Source organism: Anabrus simplex, chromosome 4, assembly GCF_040414725.1.
Source record: "Anabrus simplex isolate iqAnaSimp1 chromosome 4, ASM4041472v1, whole genome shotgun sequence".
NCBI lineage: Eukaryota > Metazoa > Arthropoda > Insecta > Orthoptera > Tettigoniidae > Anabrus > Anabrus simplex.
The window spans coordinates 75,843,963-75,858,287 of record NC_090268.1 but is presented as its reverse complement, the minus strand read 5'-3'; the positions used below and the strand labels follow the sequence as shown (position 1 = coordinate 75,858,287).

General features: G+C 38.2%; 1 protein-coding gene across 1 annotated transcript in view; it reads right to left on the bottom strand.

Annotated features, from left to right (window-relative positions):
• LOC136871644 (neuroguidin) overlaps nucleotides 1-14,325 on the bottom strand; it is a 120,533-nt gene that overhangs the window by 78,455 nt on the left and 27,753 nt on the right. The window contains exons 5-6 of the mRNA XM_067145123.2: nucleotides 7,811-7,919; nucleotides 707-884 (exon numbers count right to left, since the gene is read on the bottom strand). Coding sequence (XP_067001224.1) covers nucleotides 707-884; nucleotides 7,811-7,919 — 287 coding nt within the window. The remainder of the gene's footprint in view (nucleotides 1-706; nucleotides 885-7,810; nucleotides 7,920-14,325) is intronic.

The window sequence follows — 14,325 nt, the reverse complement described above, 5'->3', positions numbered from 1 at the left end:
ACTACTCTTTCTGAATACGGAACAGTTACGTTCCTTTATTTTCGGTAAAATAGTAAGGGGGTCGTTACCCGCCCGCAGAAGCTGAATAGCCGCTTGGCCACCAAGCCAGTCGGCAACAAGTTCCTCAACTAAACTTGTTGTATATAGTCTTATTTAATCAAAAACTAGTCCAAAACTTGTATTATACATTATTAAAATGAATAAATAACTTGGAAAGTACTTTTTCCGGAATGTCCGATCAATCGGACGTTGCCGTTTTTAGACAACCTCGAACATCCGATCAATCGGACGTTGGCGGTCAAAGGGTTAAGGGAACCATGACAGTAGACTTCAAATTCCTCTTTCCATTTAAATTAATCATATTTGACTAGATGATGACTGGTGTAGAGAAATAGCATATTTTAGCATGAAATTTAAATAGACAGTGAATGTACCATAATTAACTGAAAAGTACGAATAACTGCAATTGAAATAAGCTTGACTTCAAATAATTATAAATTACTGCCCTCTTCAATTTATCATATTAGGTTGTTACTGTCCTGCTTCAATAAACATGTCTGCTTTACTAGATATCTAACAGATGCAAGATTTGAAGTCCATTTAAATGAGACATCTTGTCTACGTCCATTTTAAATTAAAGTTGTGGAGAGTAATTTGGCTATGTCTGTCACATTTAGAATCAATACAATGAATGTAACCATCTTACTCTTCTCTACGTCGCTGATGATTTGATAAAACTGCCTGATGAGCATTCACATGTGTAACTTCTGTTGGACTGTCCAAATACTCTTCACGCAATTCCTGCATCACTGAGCTGTTCAAAGCCCGTTTCCGTGCTCTTTCTATGAGGCGCTGCTGCCGTTCAGCTTTGCTTTCATCCCCATCTACCAAAAGAAGAACATAAGATTAATTACATATTAAGTTAACTGAAAAGAAATAGAATGAAAATCTAGTTACAAGTTCCATTAAAAATAATGTGTTGACAATCAGCTGTCAAGGTTAATGTGGTAAATACTTAAGACACACTAATATTTGGAATGGTAATACTGCAATAAAGTTAAAGACCAAGAGAGATTGCACGTATGCATGAAGGGAGGCACGAGAGACTGGTTGAAATTGTTATCAAGAACAATAATCCTGTGTGGTTAACATTTCTTTTCAACTGTTACAGATGCATTCCCATCTTCATGGACGTCAACAATGTGTGAAAGGTAACAATGAAGTTCCTTCCGTGTGGTGCTATGTGAACATAGGAGTCCCTTAAGACTCTGTACTTGAATCTCTTCTTTCCAAACTCTCTGTGAATAACATATCAGCGAACTGAAGACACTGCAAATACTGTGTGTCCAGTGAAGACCTTCAATTCTACAAAGACACTATAGCACGAGACCTTCAGGAAAATATCAACTTACTAAACATTGACTTACAGGCTGTTAGTGACTGGTTTGCTACGCACAACTTGAAAATGAACCCTACAAAGTCACAAATAATCCTTCTTGACCATCAAAATCAAATGACAAGTATAAGTAAACGTCCGTTTCCCAGAGTAGTCCTTCAGGATATTCTGATTCCTTTTGTATCACAAGTGAAGAATCGCAGAGTTATCATGGACGAACGTATTACTTGGTCATCACATGTATTACATATTTGCCAAAAGGTTTTCTCGGCTCTACATTCTTTATATAAATAAATATTTCCAATAAAACTTAAAAAGAAATTGATCAAAGCTCTTGTAATGCCACACTTTGACTATTGTTTATTTATTTATTTATTCAAAAGCACAAGATACAGCTACACTGAGCAAATTTCACTTGCACTGTCAACAGACTAATTAACAAATGTAAACTTTCATCACAAAATATAACAAACATAACAAAGGATAACAAGATCAGGTATGCGGCCTACTAATAATGACTGTCCGAATCGAAAACCATGTTCATAGCCAAGCCGCCATGGGTCAAAATGGCGGTATAACCTCTTCACAATCAACTTATCCTTAGGAGACTGTTTACGCCCCTCCCGAATATACTTTTACTTGATCCTATACAAAGCTCTTTTCTCCTATTAATATTATTAAAGAGAGTTGGGAGGCAAACTAGGAAAGATCGTTGAAGTATTGAGTGCTGAGTGTGGGGAATGTGGAGGTCTTAGGTTCTGGTGGAACGGGAAGGCATTCTAAATACTGGGCAACGTGCTGTTATTTAGCCAGTAGAAAATACCACTGCACTAGTTCAGTGAGAGAATCAGCACTGAAGCGACTAGTGACACACTATTCCAGTCTGGTAAAAACATGTTTTACGAGAGTTTCTGTCACGGGATATGCGTTTTCTGTGATCTCAAAATTGTCTGTTAGTCCACAGTGAGCAAGTATTCGAGTAATATTGCATCATATAAACTCGCGGTGATCAGTTAACACCGAAACATATGGGAATAGGGCAGCGGGCCGCAAGTATTCAGTGTCTGAATGCGATGTGCGCTACCGCGGTAACGGAGATGTGTACTTCAAGCAACCAAGACTTGCAAAGCATTTAGCGGACCAAACACCGGCAAGTTTCCCCAAGTAGGGGACGATCTGCTTAAATATATGATTTGTTACGCAACGCTGGATATTGCATATGGAATCAGTGTCTCGGATTTGAAGGTTAGCCGAGGCTGGATGATTATTTTATGAAGAGAAATGGTCTTTGATGAAGAACAACATTATGCCAAAAAATGCTGAATGATTTCAATCAAACAGTAATTGATTTTCAATGCTTTGTGATTGAGAAGCGTAAAGTGAAGCGATATTTGCTCTCCCGAATAGGAACCGCAGGTCAGACGCCAATCGTTTCCATGTGCCACAAAGTCAAACAATCGATAAGAAAGGGACATCCGAGTGTTATCATATGCACTACTGGAAGAAGAAGAAGAAGAAGAAAAAAGAGAACCGATGTACTGCAATGCTTGCTGTAACACGTGATGGCAGAAAGCTTCCACCTTACGTTGTTCTAAAACGAAAAATAATGCCTAAAGTAAACTTTTCGCGAGGGATCCATGTTCGTATCCAAGATAACGGGTGGATAGACAAGTCACTCGTACAAGGTTGGATACGAACAGTTTGGGGAAATCTAACAGGGTCCCTCCTTTGATGCTGGGCCCTTCTCGTGTTGGACATTTTTCTTATTATCTTCTTCTTTTTTTGCCAGTATGTCATTATTATGTACTTACATGAATTGTACTTTTATCACTTCATGTTTATTTCACTTTAGGTCATACTGTCAGCTCATAATGGGAAGAATATTTCCAGTGTCGGTACTTCAAACCCATGCGTCCAACTTACCTAATGTACCCTATTTGACTTTTCAGAAAAATCTCACGCCACAATTTTACGCCAAATGACGATAACCACAAATGAATTGAACCAATTGTGTATATTATATTTGATGTATCTTTTAAATGTAAATGAATTGTAAATAATTTTTTATATACCTGAATTCTTTGAATAATTTACGCATCCAAGGTTTTTGCCTGTATTTTTTGTCAAAAATAGTGTGTTAATTATGCGACAAAATAAAGTATGACCAAGTGTCATCATCTTTCCTAGAATCAGCCTATAACAACTCATTTTCTGCATTTGCTGCATGAGAATGGAACAGTTTACCAGCTGACATCGGAGGAACACCAACAATGTCATTTAAAAAAGCATTAAGGGGTACAGCAGGATACGTGGGAACTGTGTCTTTCAGGTCTTTCATTGATCATACTATTACAATATTATTACCAGCTGTTATTTTATTACTGTACGTATTTATGTCTCACTGGTGTGGAATTTTATTTCAGTTATAAAATATGATGATTGTGCTTAACTGTGCTTTATTTAATATTCTTTACGGCAGTGTTAATTATGATTCTAATGTACAATAATTGGTTTCGTGTAAGAGAAGGCCTAATGGCCAATACTTTCACTTTAGGTCATACTGTCAGCTCGTAATGGGAATAATATTTTCTAGCATCGGTACTTAAAACCCATGTGTCCAACTTACCTGATGTACCCCGTTTGACTTTTCAGAAAAAATCTCATGCCAGAATTTTTCACCAAATGACAATAACCACAAATGAGTGGTGTGAATTATCTGTGAATAATATTTTTATGAAAAGAACGAGTGGAGAAGTACTCAAGGTTATTCTACTGAGCCCGTGCGGTGGACTGCGGTGGGCTGTATGAGACCAGTGCTGTGGGCCAGTACGCTGCCGCGCCAGAAGAGAATGGCACTGCATGGACTGGGCTGCCGGAGCCCGTGGCTTTGAAGTGCTGCGCGGTGGGCCTGGCTGCAGGACTCTGATCAAGAACCCGCCTGAACTCATAAACCTCCCAACAATCCAAGAGGTAGAAACAGCACTCAGACAGATGAAAAATTATAAGCCATGCGGAGAAGACCAAGTTTTCGCAAAGATGTGGAAATATGCTAGTGATACAGTTTGAACATCCTTACACCTGGCCCTAACAAAAATCTGGATAACAGAAAAGTTCCCCAAACATTGGACCACAGCCATAATCCACCCACTCCACAAAAAAGGAGATAAAAGCAATCCAGATAATTACAGAGGTATCTCTCTCTTAGACTGCCCATACAAGATTTTCTCCAGAATCCTATACAGGAGGATCAAAGAGCAACTAGAGGAAGAATTAGGTGAATACAAAGGAGGCTTCAGACCTTGAAGAAGCTGTGCAGAACAAATCATCACTTTAAAATTAGCCATAGCATATTAAAAAAAGCAAAACACACTTCCTGCAATAACCTTCGTGGACTTTAAAAAAAGCTTACGACTGTATCCATAGACCTTCAATGTTGAAAATCTTAAGAAATTTTGGGCTCCATCCAAAATTAATCAAATTGATAGAACTCATCTTAACCAACACTAAATCAAAAGTGAAGTTCAGAGGGGGAATTCTCTGAGCCATTCATCATTAAAACAGGTTTAAGACAAGGAGATTGCTTGTCACCACTGCTGTTCAACTGTGCCTTGGAATATATAATGAGATTAACCCAAAGAACATCTGAATTGGAAGACCCAAAAACAATATACGTTTTAATTAAAAATAAAGTTCCTAGAAGGAAACCATAATTTAATTTCATCGATAGCCCCAGTGTAGCAGTGGGCGAAACGCTGGTAATTTCACGATTGAAAAAGCCTAAAGAACTTACATGTTTTAATATTTAAATTGCGTAGGATTTGCCGATGACCTTGCTCTCTTGCCCAACAATATTCAGGAAACATGGGTCCACCACTACACTCCTGAATCCAAACAAGCCAGTAAAGAGTGGTGGAGGAAACGGGAGACAGCACCAGTGAAAGCCAAGACTCTACTGTCAGCTGGCAAGGTTCTTGCAACCGTTTTTTTTCGATCGGTGAGGCATTTTGCTGATTGATTTTTTTTGCATGAGCAACGCACAACCAATGCTGCATACTACTGTGAGCTGTTGAATAAGGCGAGGGTTGAATATCGCCGCAAAAGATGAGACCAACCAATTCGACAAGTCATCCTACTCCACAAATATGTGCGGCCCCATACTGCAGCTCTGTCTCCAAGCTACAGGAAATGCACTGGACCACACTTGATCATCCTCCTTACAGGCCGGACTTATTGCCCTGCGATTTCCATTTGTTCAGACCACTTAACTCTTACAGTGCCAAGATGCTGATGCATTGGCCCTTACATTCTGTACGAAAAATGCCAGGATGCCAATTCAATCGGCACCCTCTTATAAGTGGTGTAGTTATGCAGTAAGGAGCTAGATTGTACCACAAATCAAGTAGAAAGAAGGTAGAATGTTTGTAATTCCTTCTAATGTCATTAGATGGCACTGACAGCTTCATTTCTGCTAGTTTACTCATCAATTGTGAGTGTACGATCTGTGAGAGCTTGATGTCTATGATCCAATATGGCAGCCTCCTCATTTGTTTAAGTCAGCGTGTTGTGATTTTAAAAAATAATTTTACATTCTAATTGACTCATTTGAGTTATTTATCATAATACATTAAGTTTACTATTATTTCTACTGTAGTTATAGTTACATAGCAATTTATTTAGGTCGTAAAGTTGTAAATAGTACATTTATCACAAGGCATGTCGCCACGTAGGCCTATTTCGGGAGAAGAAATTGAGGAACTTTTGGGCATAAGCTGCCCATACGCTGGGACAAATGCATTTCCAAAGCAGGAAACTATGTGGAAAAAGAAATTGTAATTGCCTTGTGTTTTTCAATAAATGAATTTAAATAAAAAATAAAATCCTGCTTATATTTGATTTCCCCCTTGTATGCTTTTGTTTTTACTACCTAACTTTCCTCCTTTACAAGGCTGAAGATGTCTCCAAGAGGGATGGAACATGTATCTGTAACTTTGTTTTAATATTAAACTTTGTGAGTATTGTAAAGGCAGAACTTTTTACTGATATCATAAAACAGTTAAAAGTTGACAATTTGGGCTAAATATAACTTATATGCAATCAGTTCTGGTCTCAAGAATAAAATTGTATCCAATCATATTAAAATACTAGATTCATGTTAAGATGGAGCAATTTTGATTGCTGTCTGAAAGCCCAGTGACTATAGTGCCCTGAGGGAAGTGCCGAAAAACTGTTCGGCGATAGAATTAAAAAAGTAACAAAATAAAACATCTAACCATGGACACAATATAGATATTTTACAAGTACGAACATTTGACAAAACTCGTTCCGTGTTCAAGTAGAGCTGTCGAAATATGCTCTGTCTCCTTCCAGTTGTTGTGGCCACTCTCTGCTTTATTATTTCCGAGGATTCCCAGCCGAATGCGATGCTAAGATAGTCTCTTATACAAGATCACCGCCGATCGCTTTTCCAGTATAGTACTGCTCTAAATATCACAATGACGGAACATTAATGCCAAGATCCATAGGTATGTCTTAGCAGTCATTTTGTGAGATACTGCTTCCTGAAAAACACTTGATCGAAGATTTAGCATCGATGGGAGTGAACTTTCTGAACAGCTGATCCGAGAAATCGTTCCTTCGAGGAACGGATAATGCAGGATTTATACAACATGATTCAGCTCACGGGACCACAGGATTTGAACAAATAATCCAGGAAAACATAGTTTCCGGGAATGGATAATCAAGGTTCCACTGCAGTACCATCAGCATACTACAGTTCAGTTATTATGGTCACAGGGATTAAACAATGAGAACGAAGTCTCGTCAAGTGGAAGAGACTTCCATGAAGACGACAGGCTATCTTAAATCAATGCCAAAGGTGTTGGCATATGATGAATAACAAAGCAAAGAGCAATGGGGCAAGTACATACCCTTGCTTCAGTCCATGTGTAATAGGAAAGCATCAGAGATGTTTCTCTGATGGAGAACCTGACCAGACATACCATTATTGAGTGCTCGAACCAGGCCAACAAAGCGCCCGGGGCAACCAAGGCCTTGGGACAGAGTCAAAGGCCTTTTCCAGATCATGAAACTCTAAGTAGACTGGTTGTTGTTGTGCTTTGCATTTTTCTATAACCTGCTATATCAGCAATTACTGATCAGTTTCAAAATCTGTATTACTTCCTTAACAATATCTTCCAGTTACACCGACATTAGAAATGTTTCTAACAGAGTGAACAAGCATAACAGCAAAATATTAAAGAACATTGAAAATAGAGAAGAAAGTGGACCGATCAGTTTGCTTGTGTTAAATCTATTATTTTTAATTAATAAAATATTTCTTAGTTTATGGCAAATTCAGAAGCAGAGAGTATATTTTGAGATAACTCAATCTAAAAATATATATTTTTTAAATACCATAGTGAACAGCTGCAAGTTTTGGAGGTACATATACACCCTTCTTCCCTTCCTTTTTGTCTGCATTATCTTCATCACTGTCTGACTCACTCTCTTCTGATTCATTCAGCTAGAACAAGGTAACACAATAGCAATGAATATACAATAAAATAAAAAAAAGAAAATAGGAAAGAAATGTACACATACAGTACATTGCATGATCACAAACCTAATACAAACCATGTGATGATAATAATAATAATAATAATAATAATAATAATAATAATAATAATAATAATAATAATAATAATAATAATAATAATATTATATTCATCACAATTTCCCTAGCCTATTGACAAGATCTACAATGCATTCCTAAAGACCGCATTAAATTTGATAAAGGCCATGCCAGAGTGTAAACTTACTGTCTTTATATTTCATAATGTATCAGCTATCCTTGCTTAGATCATCCAATCAGTGTCTTTTCAAAGAGTCCCAATCCACACTACAGTCATCTTCAGAATTGTAGACTTCTGCTTGTAGCACATACTCAAACCATTGCACTGAGCTTCTGTATACCTTCACCTGAATCAGTAAAACACTCACTTGTTATGTGTGTGTGTATATATATTTATTGGGAACACAATCTAAGCTGGGGACAGCAGCTACCCATCTAAAGATCTCCACGAAAATTAGTTGATATTCTGCTTCTTTTGCAGTGTGGTAGTGATACAGATTTTCTATCAAAGCGATCTGACCTCTTCAATGAATAAAATTTTCTTCAGCTTATCCCAGGTATTTCTGGGGTCGCTGGAGGCACCCAGGCTCATTTAACCAAGCGAGTTGGCTGTGCAATTAGGGGCACGCAGCTGTGAGCTTGCATTCGGGAGATAGTGGGTTCAAATCCCAGGCCGGTACCAGGCAAATGCTAGGGCTGTACCTTAATTAAGGAAATGGCCACTTCTTTCCCATTCCTAGCCCTTTCCTATCCTGTCACCATAAGACCTATCTATGATGGTGCAACGTAAAGCAAATAGTAAGTAAAGCTCATTCATTTAAGTCTTGGCTGGAGATTTAAGGCTGGATGCCCTTCCTGACACCATGTGATTTTTGAGATGAAAAATCTCCTACTGGGATTCAAACCTCAGCCTTCTGGGTGGGAAGCCAGCAACTAAGCCAGTGACCTAATCACATCCCCCAACTGACCTCTTAAACGAATGAATACTTCGAATTATTCTAGAAATAGAAAATGAAACTATGCTCGTAGAGTGGAAAGAATCTATTAGTTCCCCTACACAAAAAAGACAATGGAAATGTTCAAAATTATCAAGGAATATCTTAGGAACAAAATGTTTCCTTTCATAGCATCATCTAAAACTATATGTAGAACATAACATTGGATGTTATTGAAATGGCTTTTGCAGCAGTAGGTCCACTAGTGATAATATTTACAATCAACAGAATGAATGAACGAACAAACGAGTGAATGAAAAGGCATGGATATATAACTGGTATATGCGTTAACTTTTTATTGAAACTCCATTGATCCAGGCAAGCTTGTGAAACATTCAACTTACAGGATCATGAAAAAAATTTCAAATAAACCTTGGGCCATATGACAAGACAAGTCACTACAAAACGGGAAGGAAATAAAAAAGTTAAAGAAATCCAGACACAGCAAGCAAGATTTCAGTGGCTAGCAACCTGTTAAGGTTGCAAGATGACCATGATACAACAAATCTATAAGGAATCAACCACCAGAGTAGACAAGACCACTTTGATCCTAGCAGTACGAGATCCCCAAGCTAAAATTCATTGTGGAAACTGGCAAGAAGTTGCCACGGCAGAAGCAGATGGTGCAACTGGCACAAGATCTTTGATGTCCCTGACTGGTCAGCAATAGCGCGTGAAATTCATTTCTTCAATAAGCAGGTCACAATCAGCACTTGCCAACACAGGATATATAAATTTTGCCACCAGTGATAGGTACTCACTATCGACTTGGATTACCGTGATTATTTAAATTCTTGAGGGTCTGTAACACCATATAAATGGTTTGTACTTTGTTGAGTTGAAGTTCATACTCTTTCGTAGAGTGGAAAGAATCTATTAGTTCCCCTACACAAAAAAGACAATGGAAATGTTCAAAATTATCAAGGAATATCTTAGGAACAAACTCATTCTCAGGTTTGTCACAGGAAATAAAGCTTGCTTTTTGTGGCTAGCATATCAGTGGAGAGAAGGGTCCAGTGTATTGGCTGCTGCAGGTCTCTTGTGAGAGTGTTCACCACAAGGGTGAACAAAACTGGTGGACAACAGTAATGGGGAAAGTTATTAGATGCACCTGCAGCTTCCAGCACTGCACAAAGCAACTGCATCCCACAAGGTACCCTAGAACCATATGGTCGAAGTACAGCAAAATCAGGTCACATGGTATATGATTGAAGGCCTTCAAGAAGTTCAGGAAAGGAAGATGGAATGGCTTGATTCTCCATACAGATTTTCTCACCTAGCGGCTATGCAGCATCGACTGCACTGGTTATGCTACTGTCTTCTTCTTCTAAGATCCCTTCTTTTGTTCTATTTTCATTATGATGATCTTGCACATAAGCTTGGCAAGAGTGTATTCAGAGATCTTCACTGTATGGCTCAGATGCTGGCCTATGTGGTAATTAGCTCACACAGGAGGACTTCCCTTTGTCTGAAATATGTAGTGTTTCACTTTCTTTTACTAGTGAATGTACTTCCATTAAACCACTGGAGTGTTTTATTCTCAACTAAGGTTAGGTTGAATGGAAAATCCCACCTTCCAATACTTGTTCGTTTTTTATTGCTAGTCTACGTATTTATGTAACAAAATCCAGCTTAAAATCTAATCACATTAAAAAGTACATATTTCATTTCTAATATGGAACATCTTCAGCTAAATAAGATACAAAAATTGGCATAAGCAAATAAACACACTTATGATGATATAAGATAAAATGTTCCTTCATGTTGGGTTAAAACCTCAACAAGTCAATGTTCGAGTTTGAGATAAAATCTGATGTAAGGGATCTTCTGTTTTCAAAAGCTGGAGAAGTATGTACTTTTAGTATCTTGAAGATAGACTTAAAATGTAAAATTTTAAAATGCGATGATCGGGGGAAACTCCTAAAGAATAACCGAAGTTGAGGTTAATTTTTTTAAGTTTTAAGATGTTGAAGGGAGTCTCCCAGCTGGTCCCGCTATGTTTACTTCTTCCCTTATGCCGTACCGTCAGCCGTGAGACTCCCTTCAACATCTTGAAACTTTAAAAAATCAACCTCAACTTCGGTTATTCTTTAGGAGTTTCCCCCAATCATCTTATTTTAAAATTTTACATTTTAGGTCTATCTTCAAGATACTAGAGTACATACTTCTCCATCTTTAAAAAAGAGAAGATCCCTTACGTCAGATTTTATCTCAAACTCAAACGTTGATTTGTTGAGGTTTTCTTTTTTTGCTTTACGTCACACCGACACAGATAGGTCTTATGGCGACAATGGCACAGGAAAGGGCTAGGAGTGGGAAGGAAGCGGCCGTAGCCTTAATTAAGGTACAGACCCAGCATTTGCCTGGTGTGATGTTGAGGTTTTAACCCAACATGAAGGAACATTTTATCCTATCATCATTATCATCATCATAATCATAAGTGTTTTTATTTGTTTATGGCCAATTTTGTATCCTTTTTAGCTGAAGATATTCCATATTAGGAATGAAACGTGTACTTTTTAATATTATAATTTGATTTTAAGCTGGGTTATGTTACATAAATACATAGACTAGCAATAAAAAACAAATAAGTATTGGAAGGTGGGATTCTCCATTCAACCTAACCTTAGTTGAGTTGTTGCCAATACAGGACAAAAATGAGATTTATAAGTTGTGTTTTATTCTCTCAATTACCTTTTCCAGCCCCTAATGTAATTACAAAAAAATTAATGAAAAATTACTTTGCAAGTTTAACCCTTGTGTTTAGTATGTATAGCTGAATTTGTAGAGTTTGATCTTGTGGTCATTGACACGGAGCAGTCTCGACAAGAAATTTCACTTGTCTATGGCTACACCAGCGTGGAAGTCCCTAGGAGAGGTATTTTTACTGCCAGCTGCACGACATCACCTAGTGTTGTATTGTGTGGGGAAAATCTCTGCTTCCTTTTTATCCCATTAACAAAACTGAATCCTCATTCACGAGATACTGCTGTTATTGCAATTCATGGTGGCTCTGTAAAACACATTATTCAACTCATTTAAGTTCTTAGAAAACTTGTGTGAATTTTTAATAGTTTGCCTAATCCCTTTGAAGATATTTGGCCCTTTAACCCTCTCCCGCCCATGGCGTAGTAATGCGTAGCGCGAAAGCTTAGGGCCTCCCGCCCATAGCGTAGTAAAGCGTACTTGTACTTTTAGTCACATGTATGAGCCATCTATCGGCCGAAAGACAAATATAACTTACTGTTACTAGCATGTGCACTTCCTAGAGACCAAAGATATTAGTTTTCTTCTTTTAAAACCTTAGCAGGCGTATTAGAACACGAAATACGGAAGGCAGTGACATATTGTAAACAAACATGTCAATGCGCGATAACGACATTCAACGTTTGGTGAACGATAATTCTGAATGTGAAACTGTTAGTAGGAACTCAGTGAAGTGGAAAGTGAAAATGAAAGTGACGATATTTCTGGAAATGACGACGTACACATGCGTGATGACATAGGTTGTAGGCCTAACTTTCAGTGGACAAATACATTGTCTTACGTCGAACTGGCGGACTTTACTGAAGAGTTAGGACCTTGCCATTCTCTTCCTATGGGTAGTACAGCATTAGAGTATTTCTCCCTCATATTTGATGAAAACATTTTCGATTTAATTGCCCAGAAAACGTTTTTGCACAATATACATTTTTATAAATGTCTGCATTATCATAATGATGGCTGAAAAGAATTGCTTTAATTCTGAGGAAAACATGCATTTTAATATGGGCGGGAAAGGGTTAATTGAAGTTGGGGATGAACAGTATTTACGACTGCAAAACTTACCTATTGATTGCCCTGCAACATTAGGAATTAATTACAAAACGAGTCACACTCCTGGAAATAATGGTTCTTTTCAGAACCAAGCAACTATAGACATTGGACCTCCAGTCCTCATTTTCCAAATAAATAAGTCCTGCCAAGTGTGAATTTCTTTTAAAACAGCCAAACAACCTCGACATTGATGTCGTCATCATTCAACAGACGCACACCAAAGATGAACAATACATTGAGAAAAGAGGATGAATATTGGGCTAAACCCTAGTCAATGCCATCCATCATCAACAGTTAAGAATTGCCACATATGCCAAATCAAGTCTGACTGGAGAACAATGTAAAAAAAACTTACTGGAAGACTTCCAACAAAGAGAATGGGAAGGAAAGAAAGTACAGAGATGTCGCAGGAGAATATTCAGCCCATAGGAGGATGAATAGGAATGGGGAAAGGCTCATTGAACTCTGTAAAGCGTTTCAGTTGAAACTAATGTCAACACACTTCAAGAAACTCCGAAGAAAAGTGAAGATAGGGTTATCCCCAAATTCCAAACTAGGCGAATTCCAGTTGGATCATATACCGATAACAAGGAAAAACTCAAGAGAGGCGATGAACGTCAAGGTGATTATAAACTGTGATATTTTTTTTTTCAGACCACTCTCGCTCTCCAAAGTTAAAATCAGCTTTCCCCTGTTAGGCCAAAAGAGAGACCCACTAAAAATGACCAGATACAAAACAAACCAAATCAATATCACTAAAGACATTAAAACTTCAGTCCATCTCACGCAACATTAGTACCATGGTTACCGCTTGCATCGGCAATATCTACGCGCGGTATGACTGTCCTATGTTTATTTCTCGCAGACAACTCTCACGACTTGCCGATGCTGCCAACCACTGTACTTAGGAACTAGTTCATCTGTTAGCAAAGGGGGTCTGGAGGGCATGGATAAGACCATTGGTCTGGATTGGTTATGGTACTGAGCCCTGGACCACAATTACATTTGTTTTCACATGTTAGAGCAGTTAGCCCTGGACCACAATTACCTTTCTTTTCACATGTTACGGTAATTAGCCCTGGACCACAATTACCTTCATTTTCAGATATTAGGATACTTAGCCCTGGACCACAATTACGTTTCTTTTCACATGTTACGGTACTTAGCCCTGGACCACAATCCCGTTTCTCTTCACATTAATACACCACGGCATTCTATGTCGGTTACTGGTCAGGAAGTGATACGATTGATAGCAGCAAAGCCTACTACGTCTTTCTTCGAACATAGTGCCTCCACATCTAGGCAGCAGTGCATCTGTCCATTGTTGATATGGAAAACATATCTAATTCTACTGACATGGCATCGAGCGATGGATGCGTTATAAATGTTACAAAACAGCTACTCGGTACCAGGGTTCGGCAGGAGAAGGCATCATTTCATTGGATACCTCACCGAATTCCTGTTCAAAACAACTTTTCCCTTGGATA